This window comes from Oxyura jamaicensis, chromosome 1, assembly GCF_011077185.1.
Source record: "Oxyura jamaicensis isolate SHBP4307 breed ruddy duck chromosome 1, BPBGC_Ojam_1.0, whole genome shotgun sequence".
NCBI classification, from domain to species: Eukaryota; Metazoa; Chordata; class Aves; order Anseriformes; family Anatidae; genus Oxyura; species Oxyura jamaicensis.
The window spans coordinates 40813835-40841410 of record NC_048893.1 but is presented as its reverse complement, the minus strand read 5'-3'; the positions used below and the strand labels follow the sequence as shown (position 1 = coordinate 40841410).

At 35.4% G+C, this 27576-nt stretch overlaps 1 protein-coding gene and 1 long non-coding RNA gene across 14 annotated transcripts in view; one reads left to right on the top strand and one right to left on the bottom strand.

Moving 5' to 3' along the window:
• NAV3 (neuron navigator 3) overlaps positions 1-27576 on the bottom strand; it is a 549850-nt gene that overhangs the window by 18515 nt on the left and 503759 nt on the right. For 11 of the 13 annotated variants that reach the window (XM_035334661.1, XM_035334665.1, XM_035334615.1 and 8 more), the window contains 9 exons: positions 23174-23197; positions 21385-21462; positions 12068-12151; positions 10235-10346; positions 8752-8873; positions 8137-8157; positions 6793-6965; positions 2677-2830; positions 417-591 (listed from right to left, as the gene is read on the bottom strand). In XM_035334661.1, the coding sequence (XP_035190552.1) occupies positions 417-591; positions 2677-2830; positions 6793-6965; positions 8137-8157; positions 8752-8873; positions 10235-10346; positions 12068-12151; positions 21385-21462; positions 23174-23197 (943 nt within the window). The remainder of the gene's footprint in view (positions 1-416; positions 592-2676; positions 2831-6792; positions 6966-8136; positions 8158-8751; positions 8874-10234; positions 10347-12067; positions 12152-21384; positions 21463-23173; positions 23198-27576) is intronic. The other 2 variants (XM_035334624.1, XM_035334701.1) reach the window with 1 other exon arrangement.
• Positions 20277-20609, top strand: LOC118171527. The gene is made up of 2 exons (XR_004753252.1): positions 20277-20377; positions 20410-20609. It is a non-coding gene; the product is annotated as an uncharacterized LOC118171527 (long non-coding RNA).

The window sequence follows — 27576 nt, the reverse complement described above, 5'->3', positions numbered from 1 at the left end:
AAAACTGAAAACAGGGAAGGAAAATTTCATGTACTATGTACATTTGTCCCATATGGACAAGAGAATATATATATATATATAGTTGTCATATACTGCAACAATTTTCAAATCACTTGCAAAACAGATGATAAAATAGTAGTGTAAACTAGGTAGGTAGAGAGTATCACTGCTAGGAACTGAGTAAATAGAATGAACAGTCTGCTATTAGCATTCAGAGCCTTCTAAAAGTTACATTTTCAGAAATGTCTGCCAAGATCATTCTTCATCTCCATTAGTGAATATATATCTGATGTTTAGGAGTGATATGAGACATTTTAATTTTCAGGTATGTCTCTGGTACACGGCCCCTTAAAAGGATTATAATTAATAAATTATTACTAATTGCTGAGGCATACATGTGTTCAAATTATGTTTACCTGATGTAACAGATTCTGTGATGTTTAAATTGTTCAGAGAAAGTCCTAGTGACTGCCGTGATGAAGAAGATGATGTGCTGCTTGAAGACTCTGACGATGGCCGAGCAGGTTTTCCAGTATTTCCAGTCTCTGCCTTTAAACGATCATTTTCAGCTTTCAGTATCTCTATTTCATTCTGTATTCATAACAAATCAACATAAAAGCACAGGAGGTTACTCTTTCAGAAAACCACTGGCAGTGCATATCCTGGTGCCTGCTGTTCACCTGCAGGAGATAAGTTGTTTAGCAGTTTCATGGCAGCAGGCATCACTGTATCAGAAGTAAAAACCCAGAGAGTGAAAGCTGGATTGCCTTCACTTCTGAAATGAAAGGAAAAAACCCTAAGACCTTGCTCTAGCTTTCGCCTTGAGACAGTTCCTAAACACCAATCTTCAATTTGCTGTGCTTCTCATACAGTTGACCACAGTACAAGTGTGATGAGAAATTCCTCAGCTATCCCCAGTTTTAGAAGTTATTTTTAATCACCAAATATCTTAGGTCAGTTAAAGTTATTGTTAAAATATTAGATATGTCAGTGTTTCTAAGGTCATAGAAATGATTATTGCCATTGAAGGCAAAATTTAAGCAACAACTTCACAGAGGATAAAACAATAATAAAGAAATAAATAAGAAATTCATATTTTAATAGTTTCATAACCCTGCTTAGTATCAGATGAGATTTTTTGATCATTCAAACATGAGATTTTTCATATAATGTCCAGCAAACCCTCTGATGAAAACATACAGTGACAGATGAATCAGCACAACTAGGAAATTTTTTTAGCTAAATCCTCTGTGGTGCCAAGTGATTACTGGATGTACAATAATAAAATGAAAACAGCCTGGGAACAGCCTGGTACTAGCTAGATCTAGTTTTCAGTTGCTTCACGAAGTGCAGCACAAAGCAACTGCTTATTCTTGCAGACCGTTTTGCACATCACATTTAATTCCACATCCATTAACATTCTGCTAAAAGTCCTATTCTTTGAGAGCTGTTTGGCTGGCCCATTATAGAAGTAAATCATAAGGGATGGCATCAAACACACAAAATATGCAACTGCTACAAAAAGATTAGATCATATAGGCAAAAGTGAGAAGAAGGTGAAAGGGAAGGGCGGAAGAAGTAAATATTGACAGAAAGAAATAGGTGGAAGCCCCAATTTAGCCTTGGGTTCACATCAGGAACTACAAAGAAATGCGGTTTGTAATCTCAATCTACTCTACACTGTATGCTGGTTAATTACACAATTCTTAACAGTATTCCATTCAGCTGTGCTTTAGATTTTTAAGATGCTTTGAATACACACAATATTCTTTTTTCTTTCTTACCAATCCAACTTTTTCCGCTTCCCAGTCCCCATCAGTTCTCTAAAAAGTCACCAAGTCTGTCATATCCAAGGTGGATGTGTCTTTTGGGGAAAACTTGAGAAGAAGTGATGGTTACCAGCAACAGCATCTGAAGTAGTCACTTCTGCCCAGCTTTGGTGAAATTCAGACTTTGGAGGCATGTGACTAGAGCAAACCTCTCAGGGGATTTCACTTAGTTTAGGTCCCTGTAGCCTGGTTTAAGACTGTAGAGCACAGATTTGCTGAAGGACTTATGTCACACTCTGCGTAGATGTTGTGGATACTTTTGGGCATCTTCCGTGACACTAGATACTTTTATGTGGGCAACAGAGCTGAGTCCCATAAAGCTCCATGATTCAGAGAAGAACACTGACATTCTTTCTATATTTTTTCAGCCTTGTGTAGGGGAAAATCTTCTGACAACAAAAAATGTCAGTGATGCTGGATACAATAATTTCATTAAAATTCATATAGTTTGCTTCTGCAAGCCATGAGTAGGTTAGGAGTTAGGCATGATGAGAGGGTATGCACACATTTCCCCCATGGCTGAACCATTAAAGTTCTGTAGAAATTTGCTTGTCTGTCACGTAGATTTCCCCAGCCATAGGGTTTAGATAACAAATATCCTCTGGGCAGGGATAATACCTTCTTCCATCACTCTTAAACATTTTAGTTATTAATATAAATGCTAAGACTATTATTATCATTCCATTAGTGAACACTTATCATACCTATCATTTGGAAGTATTGTCCAACTGTATTATAGCAGTTTATTTTGTATCAACATTTTTTGGTACCCAAAAGAAAACAAAGAAAATACACCAAGAATTCCTTTGATATGCACCCCTGTGATCATTTAAACTACTGCACTGACCTGCATGCGGTTCATGGCTTCCCGAATCTGATCCAGATGATGTGCAGAGCTAAGGGCTTCAAGACGAATGTCTGTTAATTTTAGCTCTTTCTCCCTCAGCTCACTCTTTAGCTGAAGAATAATTTCAGCCTCTGCCTCTGTGCACTCACAGATCCTAAGGAGGAGCAGGAAACAGGCAAGAGATTAAAGGAAGGTTCTCCCTCCAAAGCAATGTCATTACTAAATATCAAAGTACAGAAAATGCTTGCTGCAGGTGAAACCTAAGAGTGAAGAGAGAATCCTATCAAAGAAACATGAAAAGGCTCAAATTGCAAATTAAAAAATAAATAAATAAAAAAGAGGAAAAGAAACACCTCTCCAGATGAAATGATCATCCTGCTTTACACCTCTCTAATTTATTGGATAGTTCACTATGGTGAAAAAAAGTTGTTAAAATTTTTCAGAAGTCTTTCTTTAACTGTGCCTCACCCATGGGTTATAACTTGATTTTATATCTATATTGTTGCTTTGGTGAAAAGGTTATGGTTTTTTAGCGTTGTTAGTCACTGGAATAAGCTGCCCAGGGAAGTGGTTGAATCACCATCCCTGGAGGTCTTTAAAATATGTTTAGATGTAGAGCTTAAGGATATGGTTTAGTGGAGGACTTGTTAGCATTAGGTCAGAGGTTGGACTCGGTGATCTTGGAGGTCTCTTCCAACCTAGACTATTCTGTGATTCTGTGATTTTCCTAAGTAGCAATAGTAAGAATTGAAGTATGCAGTACAGATCATTAGTCAATAACAATATTCTCTGTTTTGAACAGTACACAGAGACAGATCTTGACATCATGATCTAGAAGATTTTATCTGTACTGGTTTTGATTTGTCTTTTTGCCTCTGGTTTTCCATTTGGAAAGGTATGGTGTCTGAAATAACAGGATTTTTTCATAGTTTTTTTTTTTTTTTTTTTAATATGTATATATATTTATATATATTTATATGATTAAAAGCAATCTCCATGTGATTATTTTTGTAAGCATTCATTTTAAGGGAAGAAACCATTTTATTCATGAGATAAGATAAAAACATGACTGGCCTAGGCATCCAGCCTGTCCAATTCCCATTTCAGACTGTTTTGCCTCTATATGTCTATCAAACCCAAATCTGTTGCATAACAGAACCAGTAGAAAATAAAACACTGAATTTTGAATACATTGTTACACTATGCAATATTTTCAACCAATTCACTAAATGTTACATGTTCTTTATTACTGTCGCTGTAACTAGTTAATATTTGCAGAACAATTTAAATATAAACATTTTATAACAATAAGTATTATTATTGTGATTATTACTACTAATATACAAACAAGAAACAGAGCTCAAATTTAATTGCCAGAATGCATGCAAATGCATTTTGGGAAAGAAGATGCAGCACTCTTCAGGTCAGCAGTTGAGTATACAATTCCATGCCCCACACTCAATTTTACCGGGATCTATGCTTGTAGATCACATGGCCGTTTTGCCTTTTCTTTGGTGGCCAGCCTAGAGAGGACCTGCATACACACGTATTGGACAGATGCAATTGGAAGAAAGTAAAGGTAACGTTTTAGAATATGAGACTCAGGGCAAGAAAAAATATAAAAAGAAACTGTAAGCAAGGGGAAGCTGATGAGTTCATGGCAAATGAAAATATGGCAAATTGAAGAAGAAAAATAATATTCACAACATGTACAAATATTATAAATGTGAGTAAAAATGAATAAAGGTATTTACTAGGATTTTATTTTCCAAGTATTATGGTACAATTCTTGGTTTTAAGTGCCCATAACTACACTAACAAAGTAAGAAATGAAAATTTCTTTACATGCATATTTTAGCTCATATAGCAGCTTGGACATCTGGGAAGTCATGTATCTATTTGTTGGCTTTTTTTTTTTTTTTTTTTTTTCCTCACTGCATTTTGAGGGTGAAAAGGAATGAAAATATAACTTGACGAGCTGGCTTGATAGAAGATAAAAATTAAGCAGAAAGCCTGGCTCTGGTTCTGGAAGAAACAGGAAGATGCTGAGTAGACTGCTAACACAAGCAGAATGGAAGCAGAAAGTATGAATAAAATTTTCTTTTGCAAACTCCGGAGCTTGTCAACACTCAGCTCCTACTACTGTAAAATTCAACAGGAAGTTCAGATTTCATCAAAAGGAAGAAAACCAAAAAGATAAGGTTGCATTCCCGAGCAGTTGCAGAAAGAAGCTCAGAATCCTGATCCAACTTCAGACAGTGATTCAGGGTAGTACGAAAGAAATAATTTTATTTTTTCTACCTTGTGACAGTCTTGGGATTCAGAAATAATTAGGTTATTTTGGGTAAAGGGAGCTAAGCCATGATCTTTATACAGAGGTTGCTGTCAATTACAAAAACTCTTGAAAGAAACAGAATTTTAAGTGATGCAATAGAAATCAGTGTTTCAAAGAAAGTAATGTTATCAGTATAACAAAGAAATTAATCTAAATAAATACAACTTATATGATCTCCCCATGGAAGAGAAGGAACCTATGTTTTACTATGTAGGAAGGTCATAATAAAAAAAAAGGGGGGGGGGGGCAGGGGAAAGGTATAATAAGATCAGAAAGTTTTGTGTTCAGAAATGTTACAGAGGAAGAACTAGAAGTCTATGAACTGTGTGGAGATTAGGAAGTCCAGGCTCATAGAAAACAATGGGAAGAGCTTGGGATAAAAGACTAGACACGTAGTATTGCCCTTGATAAATTCAAAAGACTTGCACACCTAGAGAGCAAATCAAAGAGACAGAGAAAAAAGCAGGGCTGGAAGACAGAAAACAGTTTAAGGTTATGAAAGCAGTTCTGTGAATCATGAATAGACAATGTTGTTAATTAACAGTGTTCTGTCTAACTTCAGGCACTTTCTATTAAGGCTTTTACTAGCGATTTTAAAGTTAATAACAAATCAGATTCAAAGGTGCCAAACATGTAGAAATCCTCCCCCCAAAACATACATATACCTGAAATCATAAAAGACACAATAAAATTAGACAGCTAGATGAGATACTCCTTAATAGGTTGCACGGAATGTGTGGAAAGAAAAACTTTTACTGTGGAGCAGTTCCTTTTGCAGGAATATTTGCTGTCAAATTCCTAAACCTTGTAATAAAAATCCTTAGAGTCTATCAAAAACTGATCATTAAAGGCACCTACCTAACACAGGGAAATTCTGACTGAAACCTCATCAATTAGTCACTACAATAGAATTCCATGGGTACTTTAAGGAAGAATAGTCGTGCTCTGATTATTCTCAGTCAGGACAAGAAAAGGAAGGCTGGCACCAGTAATATACATTTGAGAGTGCATTCAGAGTCTGATTTCCCCACACTGGAAAAAGTTAGGAGTTTATACAGATGAAAAAAAAATGTGGAAGAATATCAGTGAGGACTGAGAAATCTATAAGAATGTATTAGAAAGAAAAAAAAAATCCAGAAACTACAAACAAGCAAAAAAACAAACAAACAAACAAAAAAGATGATTTCATAAAGATAAAATAAGACAGCTTTTGATTTATGACTTGTTCTCAGCTTTCACACAGTAAAGATGTTGATTTGAATAAAAATAAAAAATAAAATAACATCCTGCAAAGAATTCCAAGCTGTAAAAGAAGAGGAAAAAGATTAAAAAAAAAATGTTAGGGGTTATGAAGTAGAGAAAGCAATAACGAAAGGATGAATATTTTATAAAAATCCAAAGCTAGCAGGAAAATAAAATAACATTTTTAGCATGTTGTGGAGAAAGGAAACTGTAGCATTTGGCTTTTACTAAATGGATAGAATCAAGTTGTTAATGGTGCAGGAAGAGCACAACATGAGCTTTTGGATATTCATTTGTACAGAAATTTGTACCACTAGATTATTTTTGATAAAGGCTGTGAAAGGAAGGAAAATCCTAAGAAAACACTGCCAGTGTCTAAATGGAGTGAAACTTGCAAGAAACCCATCAAATGAATGAAGCAAGGGAGTAAAAGTTCACAGCTGTTGGCAATGGTTTCTGATTTGCAACACACTTGAGGAGGCCTGTCTCACAGTCCATCCCATTTGGGAAGAAACATTTTCTAAGAGAGAGAAACTTACGCAGATGCTGACTGTGATGGTTTCATTGATGTTGCCCCACACTCTCCTGAGCTGTGGGGCAATTTGGGTGATGAAGGAAGAGAGGAATCTGTCAGCTCTTCTATGTCAGAATGTGAGGAAGGAGGCTTGGTGGACTTCTTCTTTCCAAAGGCCTGTTTGAAAGAACTTCTTAGCTGGAAAACAAACATAGAGCAAGATAATTTTCCTTGTCTCGGCAATTTGCATGCAGGTCACGTTTCGAAGAGTTAGTTTGCAGATGCCATCCTAGCCACTGCCTGAGGTCAGTATACAGAAGCAAGGTATTAACATATGCAACACAGTATCTCTAAAAACATGATACAGTGTTTTGTTTTCATTTATTAATCCAGCGCAGCGCAAACATAAGTCTATGGAAAAGGTGCAGGACTGAGTGGTGCAGCTATGGCAGAGGGGTGCTCATTTAAAGCCGTTAAGCCCCAGTGGAATCCCATTCCCATGGCATTCCCTTCCAGGGCTGACTTTAAATAACCACTTCACATCTAGAGCAGGCAGAACCTGCTCTTTCTAAATGCTGAAATGAAAAGACAAGTCCAATTTACTGGGTTTGCCAATTGACTTTCCTGTTAAAAATTTGAATGATCAAACTATTTAAATGCTATGATTTGGATCACAAGCAAGAGGACTTAAGCTGGGACATGAGGCTTGCTTTGCTGTACTACTGAGAAGAATGTTAGCTGAAAGGTGTCTACATTTTGCTGCAGTTTCCTTTAGAGTAGTAAGATCTTTGAATGTGAAAGCATTGCCTTTTCTCTCTAGAAGCTCTTACCAGTACCGAAAAGGGACAGAATAGCCAAAGAGCCATTTATTTCAGGAGCCAAGATGACATCAGTTTTGTTTGCAGTGAGTTTTAACTAGCCCATTCTTTGATACCTTTGTCTAAATACAGAAGTTGGTCATCTTTAGGAAAAATGTGTTGTTTAATTTATTATTATTATTATTTTCAGAAAGGTGTTCTGATTTAAAATTGAATAGAACTCAATGACAAACCTCTGTAAAAATGAGGTACTTGAACACATTATGTTCATGATATAATTGGAGAGTGGGGAGTGTGACCACTGATCAGAGAAACATTGTTTAAGTATTTTCCAGATCATGATATCTAACAAGAAAGAAATGGATATTGGCTACACTCCCCCTTTCTATAGTCTAAACTTTGAGATTAAAATGAATAGAGGCAAACTGAGAAGACATACAAGATAATCTGTTTTTAGAAGGTATAAAAGCCTACTGCCAAAATAAATAGCAATCATGCCAAGATAGGGTTCTTTATAGATGCATGCCAAATTTTCCATGGTATATATTCACCTCACTTCCTCTAGAGTTCACCTTGCAGAAACATGAAAGAGTGGGGAATTACAAATCAAGGGAATGAAGGCTGATAAGTATTTTAAAACAAATGTTTATGCAGGTTATATATATACACACATATATATAAAACAACAACAAAACCAACCAACCAAACAAACAAAAAACACATTTTCTTCTTTATTTAATGTAAGTATTTGATTAAACCTTTAGAACTATGTGGTATTTGTGTGTACCAGTTGAGAACCATATTACTTTCTTTAAACACCATACTAATTTTACATGAGAATTCTTACCAGATTTCAACTCCTGCTGAATTAAAATTAAGCAGGTTTTCATTGTGGCCCATAGATATTTTGGGTCATAACAGCTATTTTAAGGCCATTTGCAGTTTTTATTTTTATTTTAACTTATCCTGATTTATGCAAAGAATTCCCCACTGGTATTCAACAATTTTTAGTTTGCTGACAGTGTCACAGTATGGGTATGAGTGAATTGCTTTGCATCTGTCTGGTCCCACATGAATATTGTAGATGAAATGGGCCATTATGCTACTCAGGCACCAGGAAATGACAAAATAGCTAAAAGATAGGTTAAAACATGCTGAGCACTTACCCAGTTTTTCTTTTTCTTCTTCTTGGAGTCAGCATCATTACCACTGCCAATGCTTGAGTGGCTCGTCGCACTGTTGATGCTGGAAACACTTTCTGAAGAATGTTGCCGTCTTATACGTAAATCTAAAGAAAACAAAATACACTGAAAGCTATCTGTCTAAGTGACACAGCCTCTGCTTCAATATAATAATCATTTTTTAAAAAATATCTATATATATATTTATATGGCATCCCACTCTTCAAATGGAGTCTAAATGCACATAAATGGGATTGATCCTTATTGTGGCTTGGATCCAAGATATTGTAGCCTATGAGAAACCACATGGGAGTCAATGGGAATACACACAAAACACTTATGTGCTCCTCTGGACTGGGAGGCACGAAAGCAATGATCCCACACAGCAATCTGAGCAGGCATAACTTCATAGAAAAGTAGAGTCTTTTACAGATTGATCAGTTTTATTAGTATTACCATCACGTACTACAGTTTGTTTGTTTCTTTTCCCTGAGAAGTATAGGCACTATGTGACTTGTAGCAGGGTTTATCAGCATTCAGATGCTACTTTCTAATATACCATGATGGAAATAAGCAGGCAAGACTTCATTAAAAACACATGAAACAAAATAAGAAGTGGAGAATATTAAAAAGATCAGTGAGGCTTTTGAGTTTCAATTTCTTAAAAGTCTCTAATAACTATAAGTTAATCACTGGAAAATATTCTTGCAAAACATAGCCACTATATTCCAAGGAAAATTACTTTTTAGGCTATTTTCTACCTCCTAGAAGTTAGCTTTGCTATACTTAAGTCATGCAGTGAAATGACCTCAGGGCGAGCATCTAATTTAAATAATGACCTCTTTAAAAAAAGACCAATGGCACTTTCATAAATGAAGGCTGTTATTTCTTCTTTTTCTTCAAGTAATTCCTTTGCTATTGCTTATCAAAAGACTTTTCTGAAATATATATTTATCATCTAACACTTGCTAAACTGCAATGAAAAATTAATTCAGAATCTGGAATTTTAAAGGTCTGCTTCCTGTACTGATTTGGCACCTTCTGAAGTGAATAAACTGTAATTAGTCTGTCTCTTGATGATTACAGCAACTTTCAGAGCTACATCTTACACTGGATTTCTAAGGCGTAACTATGTTTTGCTGTAAGATTTCACTAGTGACTTGGAAGTACTTCAATACCCAACCATGGTGACAGGGTTAACTCTTGACACCCAACAATATATTCCTGGCCACCCAGTTTTGAGAAGACAAAGCTCCAGGAACTCTGTGGCAAGTAGGAAGCACATGCAGGGTTTCCAGTTGTGGAAACCCACAAGAATGCCTACCATTCACTCGAGAACGTGCTTGCTCTTGCAACAGAGTCCTCAAAACAACAGAAAAGTAGTGACTTAGCTTTTTTTTTTTTTTTTTTTTTTTTTTTTTCCCTAGGGAGAAACTCTGCACTTATTTTAATAGTGACAAAAGCATACCTTTGTGGGTATGATCAGGACCATTCAAGGCTCCTTGAATAGCAGCTTGTGCAGCAGAATTCTGGGCTTTCAGCATTTCAATGGTTTCCCGTAGTTCTATAAGCTCAGATTCCTGTGGGAAGAGTAAAGGGAGCTTGAAATATATGGCACAAGAACAATGTTTATCTAAGCTAAAAAGATAAGAGTGGTCAAAATGAAGTTCATGGGACTGCTTGGGTGAATATAAGGGCAACACTAACTTCAGGTAGAATTCTTTTTTTTTTTTTTTTTCTATGAAGATATTAACCTCAACTCATATTTACTTTTGTATTTATTCTATGCAAAATTATCATGATATTTATTTGGAAACCACCTTTTTTTTTTTTTTTTTTTTTTTAATAAAGGTTACTCTAAAAGGGGTCTTGATTCAACATTCATTATAAAGTTAAGAGAGAGAAAAAAAAATATTGCTAAAAGACAGTATAACCATTTGACTTACATCCTGCATTATGTAAGGCTACTGTTTAATGTCTGAATCCCAATCTGAATTTGTGTATATTTAAAAAAATAATAATTAAACATTAACTAATAATTAAATTACAAACAAAAACAAAACCACCACCACCAACAACAAAAAACTGTTTACCAGTGATTGTCTTGCAGTTTAAAGAAAAAGTACTCCAGTGCAGGGAGTTCTGTATCAGAATGCAATATCAATTTTAATTAAAAAATAGCTTTTCTTTTACTGAATCTTTATATCTCTCCTTCCAGCCCTTATTTATATAATGAAGATTAAAGGAATTTAACCTCAACAGTAGAAGAGAGAATGGAAGGGACATTTTCCAAGTCTTTTGGGGAACAAGCTTGCTTATGAGATGATTTATTTCAATGTCACTTTTTAATCTCTTCTGGAAAAAAAAAAAAAAAAACCTTCTGAGGGAAACTATACTTTGTATAAAGTCAAAAGTTGGTGGTTTTTTTTTTTTTTAATTATTATTATTCCTATTTATTTATTTTGCTTGAGATGTAAAACAACAACAACAACCAACAAAAACACAAGCAATACAAATATTTTCTATCCATTTCACAGTGAGTCTTGCCATTTTTCATCTCTTGCTGCTCAACTACACTGTGAAATTTTATTTTTATACACAGCTACACTGATTCTAGTGATGAAATAGCTCACAGATATACAGTATCTTTCATAGCTTGTCTCAATGAGGCCTTTTTGTTTACAAGATACTGCTCAAAATGACTAAGGGCAGAAAACTGTTACAGTAGTTCAATCCTGGTAGGTGCTAAGCACCATCTTAATCCTCAGCTGGGTACAAAGCCTCATATTACATTTACTAGCTATCAGGTTTAGATTTTTTCCCCAACATTCACAACAATAAAGTGAAAACCAAAACTTTTTCTATGAAAATAGTTTATCCAACCTGCATTTACACTGAATGGATGCATTTTTCACTACTTTGAGTCTTTCCCTTCCTGTACTGACGTTATTTTGACAATGTTGTCAGGCTGGAATGAAGAACTCCAGTAGGTTATGTTCTGTCTTTGTTACAGGATCTTTCAGTATGGATTAAACCTAGAGTCGCATATGTTTTAATTAAAATCTGGAAACAAAGATTTTATCTTCAAACAATTCTGTGATATTGTCTGGGAAAACCTGATGCTGCAGAGTTTAATTCTACTGGAGCTTTATGAAGATTTGATAGCAATAGCCATTAAAGAAAGATCTGTCTGTCTTATTGTCACAGTTGTCCCCGTTTCCTTTCAATGTTTTTTAAACAAAACTCTAATATAATCTGCTGACGGCTTTCCACATTAAAGCATCTGCTTTGGTAAACGTACCTTTTGTTCAGCTGTCATTGTTAGACTTTGCAACCGGCCGGTCATATTTCCCAAGCTTTTTTCAAAAGCTGCTACTAGATGAGCCTGTGAAAGTAACAGAAGACAACATTCATTGTTACACTGGATCTTCAATGCACTGTGAAACTTTCAGGAATATGCAGGAGGCTTTATACATTTTGACTGGACAAAAAATACCTGGCCTTTGTAAAACCCAGCACTCCCACTTTGGGCTTTCTCAAAGATCTATTTTATTATTATTATTATTATTATTATTATATTGTTTCCTCTCCAAGCTCATCTTCTCCAATGCTTTTGTATTAATTTTAAACACATACTGAACAGATGTGAAGCAGCCAAGCGAGGCCAGTGCTCCTCAGGCTTCTCAGCCGACAAGGAGCATTGCTTAGCCAGCCTGGAAATGAATTATGGATTTAAAGTCCCGTTTGGAGTTTACTGATATATTGACCAGAAGAAGACTGCTCCCAAACAGAAGCCTGGGAGTGATTATTTTCAATTACTCAACAGTTCAACAGAGGAATTCAGGTACTCTGTCTTAAAATATAAGTCTTAGGCTCTCAAATAAAACACTCGAAAGTAATCCTGAGAATGAAAAATCCTGAGAATAAAAAAAACAAAACATCACACTTCTTTTTATAAAAGGTCATTGCTTGGTCTATTTGTCTTATATGGATTATACATATGTGTGTATGTGTATATAAAAAGAACATAAAACGTACATAAAGTAAAAATATATTTATGCATATATGTGCAAATATATATATAAAACACAATCTTGAGAATTCCAACATCTTCCCCACCTTGCTTTGTATATTATTCCTCAAATAATAATAATAAAAAAATGATTACCATGTACACAACAGTGTCTCATTTCTGCATCTCCACTTCAGAGCTGTTATGTTGGTATGTGGGTTTTGTGTTTTGAAAATTATTTTTGATTGCAATAAAGATTTCAATATCTTACTCCTTATTACAAGGAGTTTACATCTTGTAAAGGATATTATTGACAAATAATGCATTTAGTTACTTATGGGTAGGTTGGTCAAACCACCTGCTTTCTGCAGCTGCAGGTATGCCTTAGGGATAATTCTTTCATTAAAGGATATGTACCCTGGGGACTAACTTCTGATAAACATGAGACTAGATACATATGCAATTTCTTAGGGATTACCTTGTAATTGTTTAAATTCCTGTTTTAACATACATAGTTTTGGCATAGAATTTGGCATATGTGTCAAATACATCTGAAATATGTCTGTCAATATAAGTTATTCTAGCTAGCTCGAAAACTACAGCCTTCAGCTATTACTCTGAGAAGATAAAAGTCACTAGCTTTTAAACTTACTTTTTACTTGAAAAATCAGTTGCATATTAAAAAAGATCCAGACTAATTAACCGTGTTTTAATTCTAAAGTTGATGATCAATGTCCCAGAGCCCAGTCAGAGACATAGTAGATGTACTGTCACAGAACTACAGCCAAATGTCCTTTTTTTACATGTGTTTAACAGGAAACTAACTAATGGAGCTCTCTTTTCACTGCCTCATAAAAAAAAAAATCTGTGGCTCAGTGGATGGCTCAGAGGTTTGCTTTACCAACAGTGGGTACTGATGGCATGAAAAGAGGAATCATTTGCTTAATTATGCATTGCTTTTTCTGATTTCTCACAATTATATTGTGACAACTGCAGTTCTTTGGTACATAACTATGAATATCTGTGCAAAGTAATTTCCTGCTCTATAGCTACTACTTTAGCTTATGCTGTACATGAATAAACCAATAGGAACTTATAAGAAAAATTAAGAAATAAAAAGCATCATTGAAAATGTCAGCAAAGATCACTGAAACTATCAGATAGTTGTCTGACAGTCTTTAATGAAAGATAGCCATGTTAGAATTATGAATTCTTAGTAAAATTCAGGCAGTGAATATATAACCTTGACTATGTTATCTTGGAGTAGCACACCCTGAGTTTTGCATCCTAAATGTAATTGGATCAAGATGATAATGTACCTTTCCTAAGTCATTTAATGTAAAGACTATTGGGTCTTCACTTGCTAGTAATAAGGAAGCATAATTCAAAGGCCCACTGACTGAAAACTACTCAAGAAAAAAAGTTTAATTACTTTGTTCAACACTTCAAATGTTTATTACAAAATAATATGGTTCTATGAAATACAAGGTATTAATTTTACATTCAGAGCAATAAGCTGTGCTACTTTTCCCCATAGCAGCAAATGTTTTTTCAGCAGTCTAGGGAACACCTATTTGTTGAATTTTTATGCAGATTTGTCCCAAAAGGAATACTATGTAACAAAATAATAAATTTTCATTTGAAAAAACAAACAACAACAACAACAAAAAACCCTACCAAACATTAAAAAAAAACCCCACACTGTATATTATGAGTGTGGATATTATAAAACGTGTGTATGTATATATGCCCATTTAAGATATGACTTTGCATTTAAATAATTAAATGCAAAGTAACTCAGAAATTAAAACAATTGAAACAAATAGAAAGAAGTAACTTTGACTTTAAAAATGAAAATGAGAAATTAAATATTCAAATTATATACATATTTTACTTTATTATTATTTTTATTGAATTAGTAATCTTCTGAATCTGAGCATTGTTATCTTTATCAAAAACATCCATTCTTTTATTCTAGCAAAAATATTTAGAAGTATTTTTATTTTCTTTCATAAATTACAGTCAATCTCTCACACCTCAGAAGTATCTCTGTGTTAGATATGGCAGTTGCATTAATGGAATACATAATTTGAATACCATATAACATAGCATTCAGACTAAATGTCCTTTTAATAACATGCATTGCTAAAGATAAACTTACATCTTCATAAGTGAATGTAGCATTTGTACTAGGAGATATACTCGGGTCAGTTATGTAACTAGGCACTACTGGAAGTATGTCTGCAGTAAAATGTATCCATCTTTAATATGGTATACATCTCAGACAAATAAATGATATACAGCTCTTAATCTCCAGGTCCATCATATATGGATTAATTTTTACTTCTATTAACTTATGAGATTCCCATTGGAAACAGTTGAAGAAATAAATCTCAAGAATGACTTCAGTGTGAAGATGACAGATTTGATATAGAACATTTTCCAAACCTCATATACTTCAATTCTTAGATTTACAGCCTGTCTTGAACATTCTACTGACATATCTGAAGACTCTTTACTAATGCACTTTGCCATTTCACTTGCTGCATCCAGGTCTATAAAACAAAGAAAAATAAATAAATGTCCTCCCACCTGACACGGCTGAAGGAAAGAAGGTGTCAGAGGCCAGGAGGGGTCTGGCTGACTGCAAGAAGTGACTGTACATCTGCTGACCTTTTCTGTTCGCCGGCTGCTATTATCTTCTTGTTTGGCTGCAGGATAGTGGTTCAAGGCTGGCCAAACAAGAGCATTAGCCAGCGAACTCTCTTTGCTTTCCAGTGGCATCCTGGGTCTACTACAATTCACAAGCATACACCCTTCAGCTTCATACAGTACAAAGCACTGATCAAAGGCCCTCCAAACAGGCTGAGTTCAGGCTGCTCACTGGAATCTGAGCCCTTGTCAGTCACGTAGGAAGTCTGCTGGTTGGACACTTTCGGCACTGAAAACAGCCCTTTCTTAATTAGTACTCAGATTTGCCCTTCAGCAACATCAAAACAAGCAACAGGGAAAAAGCCAGAATCTCGAAAAAAAAAAAAAAAAAAAAAAAAAAAGTAAATTAAGCATCCAAACAACAGCTGGGACCTGCATGGATTTAATCATATGCAGGCAAAACACTTTGGGGTTAATCAAATGAAATAAACTGCTGAAATCAAGCATAGTACTTGAGTCCAGCCAATGCCTGAACAATTAATGTATCCAAGTAAGGAAAGTCTCAGCAGAGGTTTCCAAATGCTTAAGAAATGCTATAAATTCCATTTGTCAGATTTTTATATAAAATAAAACATTGAGGAAAGGCTTGACCAAACAGGTCAAATTTCATTCTGATGGTCTTTTAATGACACTTGTACTACAAAATGTCTTTTGTGGTAAAGCAAGGAAAGAAAAACACAAATAGTGTGATACTGAGATGAAATAGCTGAGATGAAAAGGCTGAGATGATTGCATTTAAAGACATCAGCAATGATTGACTAACTTTTTGTTCAGCAAAGACACTGCAGAAGATACCTTGATTTCTGCCAGAGATGGATGTAGCTACATAAAAGACAGACAGCGAGTATTTTTTTTTTTTTCAGAAGAATTACTGTTTATTCAGAAATGCAAATGTCTCAAAATGAAGATTGCAACAGTATTATCGATTGAGAGAGCTGAGAGAGTAAAACTTATTTTTGATTTCTTCTCTGAGAAAAAAATATCAAGCTTCTTTATTATTATTATTATTATTATTATTATTTTATTAGGACTATTTCTCTTTCAAAAGCTAGGAGTTGATGAAGTATGCCTGTTACATTACGAGATAAATGATACACTAGTAAACCAGATCTATTTTATAAACAAAATTGCTAAGACAGAATGAGCTCATGAAAATTAAAAGCCCACCTGGGTTTTTCATGTTTGTCATATTATATCAGATATTTGTTAGTTACTTTCATAATTTTTATGAAAAGTATATAATCACTTGCTTTGAAATACCAGTTTTGTAATTAGACTGAATTTCATAGGGCATATCACAATTAAAAGGTTGTATATACACTCTGTTTTCAAGCTGGATTTTATTTGTGATGTTTTATTGACACTTCATAGGATTTACTTACATAAAGTGCTCAAAGGACTGACAGAATTGGTACTAACAAATTTTTAGTCTCCTTTGATCCTTTGGACTTACATGAAAGTGTTCTTTGTAATGCTTTACATCTTCTGTACCAGAAATAGAAGGGAAAGAACTCAGAACTAGGCTTATTGTGTAAAGCTTTTAAATTTTTGCTTTTGTAAAGGATGTATCTCATGACTACATCCCCAAAATATTTACATATGATAACTAGCAATATCTACTTTTCTTCAAAGAACGTTTTCATTGTGAAGGTTCTTAAATCCCTTGTTCATGCATGGACAAATTGAAGCCTTGAAGGTTCATGCCCCTGAGAAGTTTAATTTTGAGGGAATTCCACATGCTGAGGATTCAGAAGAAGGAGAGATTTCTCCACGACTGTTTAAAAACCCCACGTGCTAACAGGATCAGCTTTAGAGTTGCTTATAGGTTCAGAATTTAAGGACTGTCTCCATGGAAATGGATTAGAAGGTGGATGACACATTCAAAAGAACAGGACTAAGTGAACTTTTATACAACATATGGCATGCATGCATGTATATACACACAAGCACATGCAGGTTTACAAATGTGGCACTTCTAGATAGGCAAAAACAGATACACGTGCATACAGTTTTTCTAAGTGTCCTGTTGAAAAAGTTACCTTTTCATTTAGATTGGCAGAAAAGCTATGGGCTATAATCCTCTTACATGAACAGGTCACTGGACCTGTTCAGCCTGGAGAAGAAGAGGCTGAGGGGGGACCTCATCACAATCTACAACTTCCTTGTGAGGGGGAGTGGAGAGGCAGGTGACCTATTCTCCATAATCACCAGTGATAGGACCCGCAGAAATGGTGTTAAGCTGAGGCAGGGGAAGTTTAGACTAGACATCAGGAGGTTCTTCACTGAGAGGGTGGTTGCACACTGGAACAGGCTCCCCAGTGAAGTAGTCACTGCACCAAACCTGTTTGAATTTAAGAAGCGATTGGACTGTGCACTTAGTCACATGGTCTAAAATTTTGGGTAGACCTGTGCGATGCCAGTTGGACTTGATGATCCTTATGGGTCCCTTCCAGCTCGGGATATTCTATGTTTCTATGATTCTATGTTGGGAATCCAGAGGCAGTACATTGGACCACATCCCCACTCAATACAACAGATCGAGCCCATCTTATTTCTTACATGTGCAGCAAAATTAGTTTGGGAAAACAGCCACAACACAATCGAAAATGTATCTATGTTTCTAGCTTGACTAAATTTCTCTGAAATTGTATTATTATTAGAACCACAGTGTTTACTCCACACAAAGAAATACTGGGCAGTGACTGTATACTGGAATACATAGGCGATCACTTCTAACTACTACCAGTGAGACTGGACACAAGTGAGCAAAATGAACTGAACAATGGCCTTAGTGGCTCAGCTGCACAGGGGAAAGTCCTCTTACCCTGTTGCACTTGTTGCTGTATTGAAAGTTACAGCATTGCTAGAGAAGGACAGATCCTTAACATTTGACATCTAAACATCATCTTTCAACTTCAGTACAATGGCAGAAAGCAATCTGCTGGTGCTTTCTGTTCAGAACTAAAGGAAGAAGAGAAATGTAATCTGCTTTCTGCCCACTCAGTGGAATGAGGCATGGTACCAAGAGCCCTGAGTTATCACCAGCAGAGGTTCTCCCAGACCAGACCAGGCACCTGAGCACAGGACACCCACAGCCCTCTTCCCCATGCTCCCCACTGCAAGGCAGAACTGCTGTAGCCCTGTGTTCTTGGTGGAAAGAAAAGTGCCCTTCAGAGAGCAACAGGTTTGCTAGAGACTACACAAGATATATTGGCTAGGCTCTTCTGTTTGCTCAGCATTGGCTTTAGTTTGTTGATTTCAGGATGGGCAAATGAAGAATCGCCTAGCCTGGCAAAGATGATTGATGTTTTACTTCTAAAACACACAAGAGAAAGAACCCCACAACCAGGATATACATGCTGGCTATAAATTCCCAAATGAATAACCCAACTCTGAATCTTTTTTTTTTTTTTTTTTTTTTTGAATTTATGAACACTGCAGGATTCCAGTACTTTCTGCTTCACTGATTTATCCTCAGAACTCAGAAAAGACTGGAAATCCATAGTGCTCCAGACATACAGCTGTCCTTTGCAGCCACCTGACCACAGCAGAAAGGGATAAGATAGCTCTTCTGCATTTTCATGTGTGGCAGTCCAAAGGGAACAAACAGCATTCACACAACTAGAAATTATTTTCCCACAGCATGAACACAGTGCTACACAGACTGAAATAATTGCTTGAAAATAATGGCAGTATTTATAGAGCTAAATACTCAGTACATCTACATTATGAAGAAAGACGTTCTACAGGTTGCCCAAGACATCAGGGACTTGCTTTCTTGAAATACATAATGATGCTTTCTTGCAACTGCATCTCTGCTTTCCTTGTGAATAACTATAGTTATATCCTTAATCACATTTGAAAATCGCTGTACAGCAGCGATAAATGGCTGGTAACTCCATCTGAAGCCATAGTAACCAAGCAGGATTGTAGATCACATTCCCTATCTGGCATTATTTTCTGATATGTTCAGTAACTCATATTACTAGTGTATGACAATTGGAAGGAACACCAGGGAGCTCTTGGTGAAATAGCCCAGTTTTCATGAGTTGTGTATCAGAGCAATTATTGTAGAACGTGAATTCTATATAAAATTGTATATTGTTTTTCTTTTCACATCTATCTGTATTTTTCAGGGTTTACCTTTGTGTGTTTGTGAAATGTAACTATAATGAATTCTATCAAAATTTTCAATTAATGCCTTTTTGTTGGTTCTTTTTTTGGTTGTGTCTCCTTGCTTTTTTTTTTTTTTTTTTTTTTTTTTTTTACTTGATTCTGAGAAAAGATTGGAACTGAATGGGACAGAAGAAACTATTGTCACATCCAAAGTGACAAAGTGACAAAATTATGACTTTCTCTTACAGGTAGGATCAATGCATTTGTGTAGCCATGCACCCATGTTTATGTTTATACATGTTTATGTTTATACAAATGTTTATGTTTATACAAATGTTTATGTTTATGCAAATCATTGACAACTTTAAAAGTAAAGATAAAATGTTAAACTAAGAATTTAAGGAAGTCTAGTAATTTACAGTTCAAAGGTTAACCAACATTCAAGTCTGTGGACACACTAGAAGTGACACAAAGTGCAGTTTATCTTGGTGTAATTGTCCAAGTGAAGTTTATGAAAGCTACATGTCCCAGATTCATGTAGCACCATAAACCAAAAAATACTCATGGCACTTTAAATTTTTAAACAAGGTCTAATCCATACATTGTAACCTGCTTTACAAAGCAGGCAAGAATTATTGCTCTATTTTATTTTATATTGGTAATTAGGTTTCTAAATCATCACTGAGGTTCTTCCAGTCTGTTTTGTTAAGATAGAGCTTGAAAAACTCCTGAATACTATTATAATGTGTAGTTTCCTGCAATAACATGACTGTAGTTTCCTGCAATAACATGACTATATTAAGTGTCCAATGCCTTCTTTTCTGGTCCTCCGTTCCTACTCTACAGGCACACACAAATCTGCTGCTATCCAGAGAGTATCTTATTAAGTTATATATAATTCTTTACATTCATCAATATCAAAACGAAACCTTGCATGTTCATATCTGAGAGCAGAAATTTCATCTTAGTGGAAATCAGATCAATTAATCTTGAAGACACTGAAAATTCACACTGAGATTTTTTTCAGTATTTAGTCTCTTTTTCAAAAAAATTTAATAATGCATTTGTTAGAATTTCCTGAATTCTTTACTTTTTTTGTTATTGTTGTTGTTGAATACACTACAGAAAACTTGTACAAAACTGCATCACCTTTACTGAAACTGATACAGCTAGATTTTTGATGCTTGTAACATTTCATATGTCAGGAATAAGTCGCTTTTCAACTTAAAAAAGGCAGTAGTATACTGACTGTAGCAGTTTAATACCCACAAAACTCACAGAATTTTTACTGTGACTCAAGATCTGTAATAAGCTTTAGAGTCTTGATAGTTTGGATGACGTAATGGAACTAAGTACTTCACCGTCACTGTTACATCACTGTGTTTAATTTCTCTCTGATCCACAGTGAGTGCATCTCTATAATTTTCAAAAGGATTTTAAATGACCCAAATAAAAAGGGTTGGTGCTTCTGTCACTAAGCATGAGTCTGCCACTTTTTTACTTGTAAGGAATAAAATGAAAATTGCCAGACACCAATTACCACACTTAAAATTCCTCCTTAGGGTACAGGTAATAACAACAGAAAAAGAAAAATTACAACCATTGATCTTTTCAGAACATTATTTTCTATTTCCATTGTGTATATATTGAATAAAATAATTAATTTAAAAAACACCAAGATAAATAAATACAAGTCTGCCAGCTCACATCTTGGTATAAGAATTGAATACGAGTAATTAACCCATCTGATATTTTTAATCAAAAGCAAAAATACTTACATTTGCTGAAAGTTGAGATGTAAGTGTAGCAACTTTTTCTTGTGATGCAACCAGCTCTCTTCGTAGTTTCTGAATTTGCTAGATAAAAAAATGCTGCTGTTAGTATTTCAGGAATTTCTTTTTTTTCTTTTTTTTTTTTTTTTGTATTGCTAATATGTGATCACTAAACATGTGAAACAATACCTCAGTTTCACACGTTTTAATCACAAAACTTAAAAAATACAAATTAATAAAAGGAATTACCTAATTCTGCTCCAGCTGTTTTCTTAACCAGTATACCAGCTAGTATCCCAGTTAAAGGAGCACATGTGGGCAAATACATCATTACTTTAAATGTTTATACATGCAAATGCCTTTTTTTTTTTTTTTTTTTTTTTTTTTACCAAATCCTGTGGGTTCCAAACATATTCTTAGTGCAACCAATAACAGCAGCACTGGATGAGACCTGAAATTGTGAAATATCAAGGAATTTGCAAGTTCACCTTGTCTGACTTTAGACATGTGATGCAATGACATGTTAAATACCTACACTAATAAGGACTATTTCAGTATTTTAACTTTATGATTCCTGTGAAAATCAACAGGGAATACTGCATACAATATAAAAGTGAACAAGTTCCTGTATATCTGTGATACTTAAATGCCTATGTCATTTGCACTGTATCAAAGTAAATAAGACATATTTGAGCTGTTCTCTGTCCTGGTCTGCCCCTTTTATTTTTCCAAGATTTCTTTTGTTTTTCAATAGCAATTATTTGAGCTGCCTGATTAGGCTACACTTTCCTCACAGTCCTCCAAGTATACAAAGTCAGTTCTCAGAAGTGCTCTTCAGCACCTCATGCAAGAGCATTCACAGGCCACATCTAGATACCAAAAAACCTCCCCACATAGGAGAGTATAAAGAAAGAAATGTTTCATATATTGTTTCTTTATGAAGGGAAATGAATCAAGGAACTGTTATTTACAGTACTGAGCTATGACACACCTTTTTAGCTCATTTGTTTTAACTTCCAGAGAAAGCAGCTTCGAAAAGTCCAGGAAAAAACATATTGAAATATACTGCTGTAAGTAAGGAAGAATATGTTTATTTGTTCAACCTTCTTAAGGTAACTTTTGGTTGACTTTTTGTGTGATCAGAATAGTAAAAATAAGAGCAGAATAATGCAGAAGTCCCAAAGTATACAGCTCTGTAAAGTGGAAGCGCACCACTTGGTGCTGCATTTTTTGCTTCTAATCCTTGGTGCCCTTTTAATACAACCAGTACTTCATTTTGAGAAAGGCTGTAATTGTATCCAGCTGCTGACCCACTCTTGTCACCCATTCTTATACACTGTGAGCTGTTTTCCACGTCAGATTTGATTTATATCTGAAATCAATCTGTGTTTCTCTGAAATACATCAAAGTGGTCAGTTTCAGAAATTTAATATAAAGCAAAATGTAAGTGATAGAAGTTCAAAGTGAACCTTCTAAGTATTTTTCTCCTGAAAGGCAGCACATTACCTTGAACTGCTTAGTCCTTTAGATCCAGTACAGAGTTGATTTAAATCTAAGATTGGACATATTACAACTCCTCCAATCAGCAGCCCAATCCTCGATGATTCTTTTCACCTTTTCAGAACCTCAGCTAGGAAGTATCCTTCAGCACAACACTAAGAAAACATCTTCTAGTGCAGCTGCTACATGGGGTGTCCTTTCACCAGCATCTCAGAATTTTAGCCACATCAGATACACAGTAAACTTCTAAGTAACATACAAAAACACAACTATAAAAATGAAGAAAAGTTCCTACCTCTGAATGTGCCTTTTCTTCTGCCTGCAAGAAAACAAAGAAGAAATGACTTAGAAATAATGTGCAACATAATTGAGATAATAGAAAATAAATGCCAGCAACTCTGAAGTGAAATGAATAGCTTCACAGATCTGTTACATTTAAGGAAGGTATGCAGTAAAAACAATCGATGGAATTCCTTTCAACTTACTTGGAGAGGCTCCAGCTGAAAACGCGAAGAGTTTGCCAGCATGCTGACAGGACGAAACAGTGGATAAAGCAGGAAGAGTAGCTGAACTACAAAACTACATTTCTAAGATAGGAAAGAATATTTTCTATGCTGTCACTCATGTACCTTAGTCTGTACAAGTGAACTTTTATACCGTAATGGTTATTACGGATCCTGCAACTATATTTGCTTAACTGTATACTGAACAATAATCCTAACTGACTAATCCCTGCTAAGAGAAATTGGCAGCATACCAGTAAAGCATATACAGAGGAAGGTGGAGGAGAGGGCTACTTGAACTTTCAAGTAATGTATTCCAGAGTACTGATCAAAATACTAAGATTTCTCAGGGCTTGTTAAAGTTTTAGCTTAAATTTGTTAATGCTATTTTATAACTGTAGATATTTTCCTCTTTGTTATATAATGTGTCATATAATAATGCTAAGCTTATTTACTCAGCAGTCTTTTTCAACAAGTGAAGAAACAAAATCATTACAAAGCATATATTTGAAAGTCTGCTAAGATAAAAGTCATTTAATTTGTTAGCAGGAAAGTAGTCTAATTTAGGAGGCATTTGGCAGACAGAAAAAATATTGCTTTAGTGGAATTCTAGTGGAAAGGAAAGATGTGGCATGAGAGGAAACCATTTGGTAACATAAAATAAGAATCAGTGAGTCTTATGCACCCCATGATCTGAGGTGGCCCAAGTTCAGAGAAACAATCTGACATTACCTGGAAGATCAGTAATCAATGAAAGAAAAACATATGTAAAAGAATTAGATGTAAATAATGCTGGAAATACTTTTTTTTTTTAAAAAAAAAAAAGATAAGATTTACTCAGAAAATTCCCATGTCTGGCAGTATCTGTGTTATTACAAATGAAAATAACTATTTTGGGGCTTGTTTCTGAGCCTGTGTTAACCACCAGATCTGTGTTGTTAGAATTTTAATCAATGATTACAGAAATATTTTATTTCTTAACCTGATGCAGGGGGAGAAGACTCTTAGAAAATGCCTCTTTCGATAAATGTTTATCTGTTAATAGTTCCTGAAAAGACTGAGATGCTGTGATATTTCCCTGTGCTGAAACTACTGCTGAAACTATTCCCCTTAGCTGAAACTACTCCTATACCTACAATCACTACATGAGAACAATTTAGAATAGTGATTATTTGCCAGCACTGATGTGACACACATACTGACATTAGCTTTCTAATTTATATTCACAGAAATGGGATCTGCCTACAGAAAAATTTGAAAATCTATTCTCATTACTGTTACTTCAAACATGTAGTGCATGAAAAGATATCAAAAGATCAAGAAAGACTATTCATCCTTATGCATTCTACTGTGCCAAGAAAAGCAAAAAATAAAATAAGTAAAATAAAATAAATGAAATAAAATAAAGTAAAATAAAATAAAATAAAATAAAATAAAATAAAATAAAATAAAATAAAATAAAATAAATAAGACTTGGTCTTCTTTTACTGAAACTGCCACATGGAGACCTTGTCCTTCATCCTCAGACAACCGTGGCCCCATTGATGAAGGAAATGATGCATGTTGTTAGCAGATGGCTTCCTCAGCATACAGGGAAGTGTTGTCTCTTTCCCCAGAGGTCAAAAAGAGAGCTGCCACAAGACATCTTTTGTGGACATCGGAAGAAATAAATGAAAAAGAAATAAGAGGGTTCTGGATGTATTTTCAGCATAAAAAATAAAATCTGAAAACCAAATACAAGTGAGCAGTTTTCAGTTAAGAGTTCATGCCGATACCACTGTAATCCAGCACTTAGGCTCACAACTTCAGAAGTTTGCTATAAAAAGAAGTCATGTTCTTTTCCTCCCTTTATTTCTCTATCACATCCAAGCATCCAATCCTTGCAATATAGTTTTCTTTTTTTGAAGTCTTACAGTATTAGCATACAAATGACATGTCCTTACACATCTCCTTTGAGCTTGGCTTAGCACAGCTAATGAATTCAGGGGATTCTAACTGTAGCTAATGCTGAAAAGCCAGTGCGAGAAATAGAGCAATTAACTAAAGATATGCAAATTGCAGTGTCTCACCTTCTGAGCAGGAGGAGATTAAAATTGGAGACAACCTATCATAATTTAAACTATCACGCAGTTTTTTCAACTTCTTGGAGAGCTAGATGTACTCACTGCCAAAATGGGATTAGTATTTCACTCCTGGAGTCTACTATGTCCACTTTTTACTTTTCTGTGAAATTAAATGTATGTCTCTGTATGTGTATATGTCCACTAGCTAGATTCCTAGTCTATCAGAAAGCCCAAATGAAAACCCCAAAAGAAAGCCAATACATTCAGAAAATACTAGTGAATGCAGAAGATCTGTCTCATCGGACTTATTCATTGCAATAGCAGCAAATCATGAAGTGTCTCTTCTGAATCTCATGTCCTAATTCTCAAAGAATCAATCTTCTGAGAGTAATTTCAAGCTTTTCAGCCATCCTCTGATAATAATATGTAAAGATCTTGATCTTTATTTTGTACTTTGTCTGAAACCCTCCAGTGATTAGACTGAAGAAAAACACTAGCATTAAGGCTTAAGACAATGCTTGAGAAATCTGCTAAATGTCTTTGATTGAGACATTTATGGAAAGGCAGCTACTTTGGAGTTCCTGCTGAGTGAGCCTGGCCTGTGTAAGGAATGTAAAACACCCAGCTCTTGTATTCCTCCTTGAATCTAGTAATAGCTGAAAGTGGGCATGTGTACGGCTATGTGTGCCATAATGCTGTGAGGCTATCCCTTCCTGGAGGCAATGGGACACTGCACAGCATCACTGAAAAATGAAGTATTTCTCTTATACTTTCAGATAATTTGATACTGATTGCCTACTTTTCATCTTTCTGCTCCACTTGTGCCTCATCTCCTGATTAATTGCTGAAAAGTTTAAACATTTTTCACAGGATCAGAGGGATCAAGCAGGATAAATTCTGATCAAAAAATATCCCTAGAAAATCAACCCTAGTCATTTTATCATATTAATTCTTTCCTTGCCCTGAAAGATTTTTCTATAACTTTTATTATCCTGTCTGTATAATCCATAATTTTAGGAGTTAGGCTTAGCTACACCATGAATTTACAGCAAGAAATTTCAGAAGCTATTCTGCTGGCTTACAGCATGAAGTTGGATAAACAGTATAAAGTTTATTTTACAGGAAAAGTACCATTCTCTGCTATCATGAGGATCATCTAGTTCTACCCTCCCTGGCATTGGCAGGGCCACGTTCCACTAGACCAGGTCGCTCAAAGCCCCATCCAGCCTGGCCTTGAACACCTCCAGGGATGGGGCATCCACAACTCTGGGCAACATGTTCCAGTGCTTCACCACTGTCTGAGTAAAAAATTCTACCTTATCTAAACCTACTCTCTTTTAGTTTACAGTCATTTCCCCTTTTCTTTATCACACATTGTGGAAGAAACCACAAGCAACCGTACTCCTCCCAGCAAAAAACTTGGGATGCTGACACCTTGCCATCCCCACTCTTCCCAGACTGGAGCCATTGACCTAGAGGAGCAGTGGAAGGGTGAGCAGGACACCAGAACAAATGGATAGATCCTAGACACTGCATGCATAACAATTTTGACTGTATTTTTCTTATTTAGGCATTTCCCACATATAGCTATATTCCTAATTTTTTCCATCCTTCCTTTTTTTTTTTTTTTTTGTTAAAAAAATAAATCTGCATAACTCCTTCTCCTCCTCCTCCTCCTTCTGCCCAAACTTAATTTATGCTAAAAAAAATCTCAGCTTTCACTGCCTTCCCCCTGTAACAGGATTTTGAGTGTGACAGGGCTTGCACAAGCATGGACACACTTAAGCAAAGGATTACAAGGATTGCTGGACTCTGGCTAGAGCTGGAGTTAGATTTTGGTATAAGGTCAGGGTCATATCTCAGGTTTGCAGGGCTCTTCCACAAAGCATAAAGCCTGGGCTCCAAAAGGCCCATCAGGTGTGGCTGAGCTAACCAATGTTAATCACAGCAATCCTTTTGCATCTGTTGCTACATTTCCATAGGCACCCCTAACTCCCTGGCACTCCCTGCCAAAGAGTCTCTCCCCAGCTTTCCTTTTTTTTATAGGGTACCTTCCATTACCCTATAGGTACTGGAAGACCACTATAAGGTCTCCTAAGAGCCTTCTCTTCTCCAGGATGAATCAGCCTCCA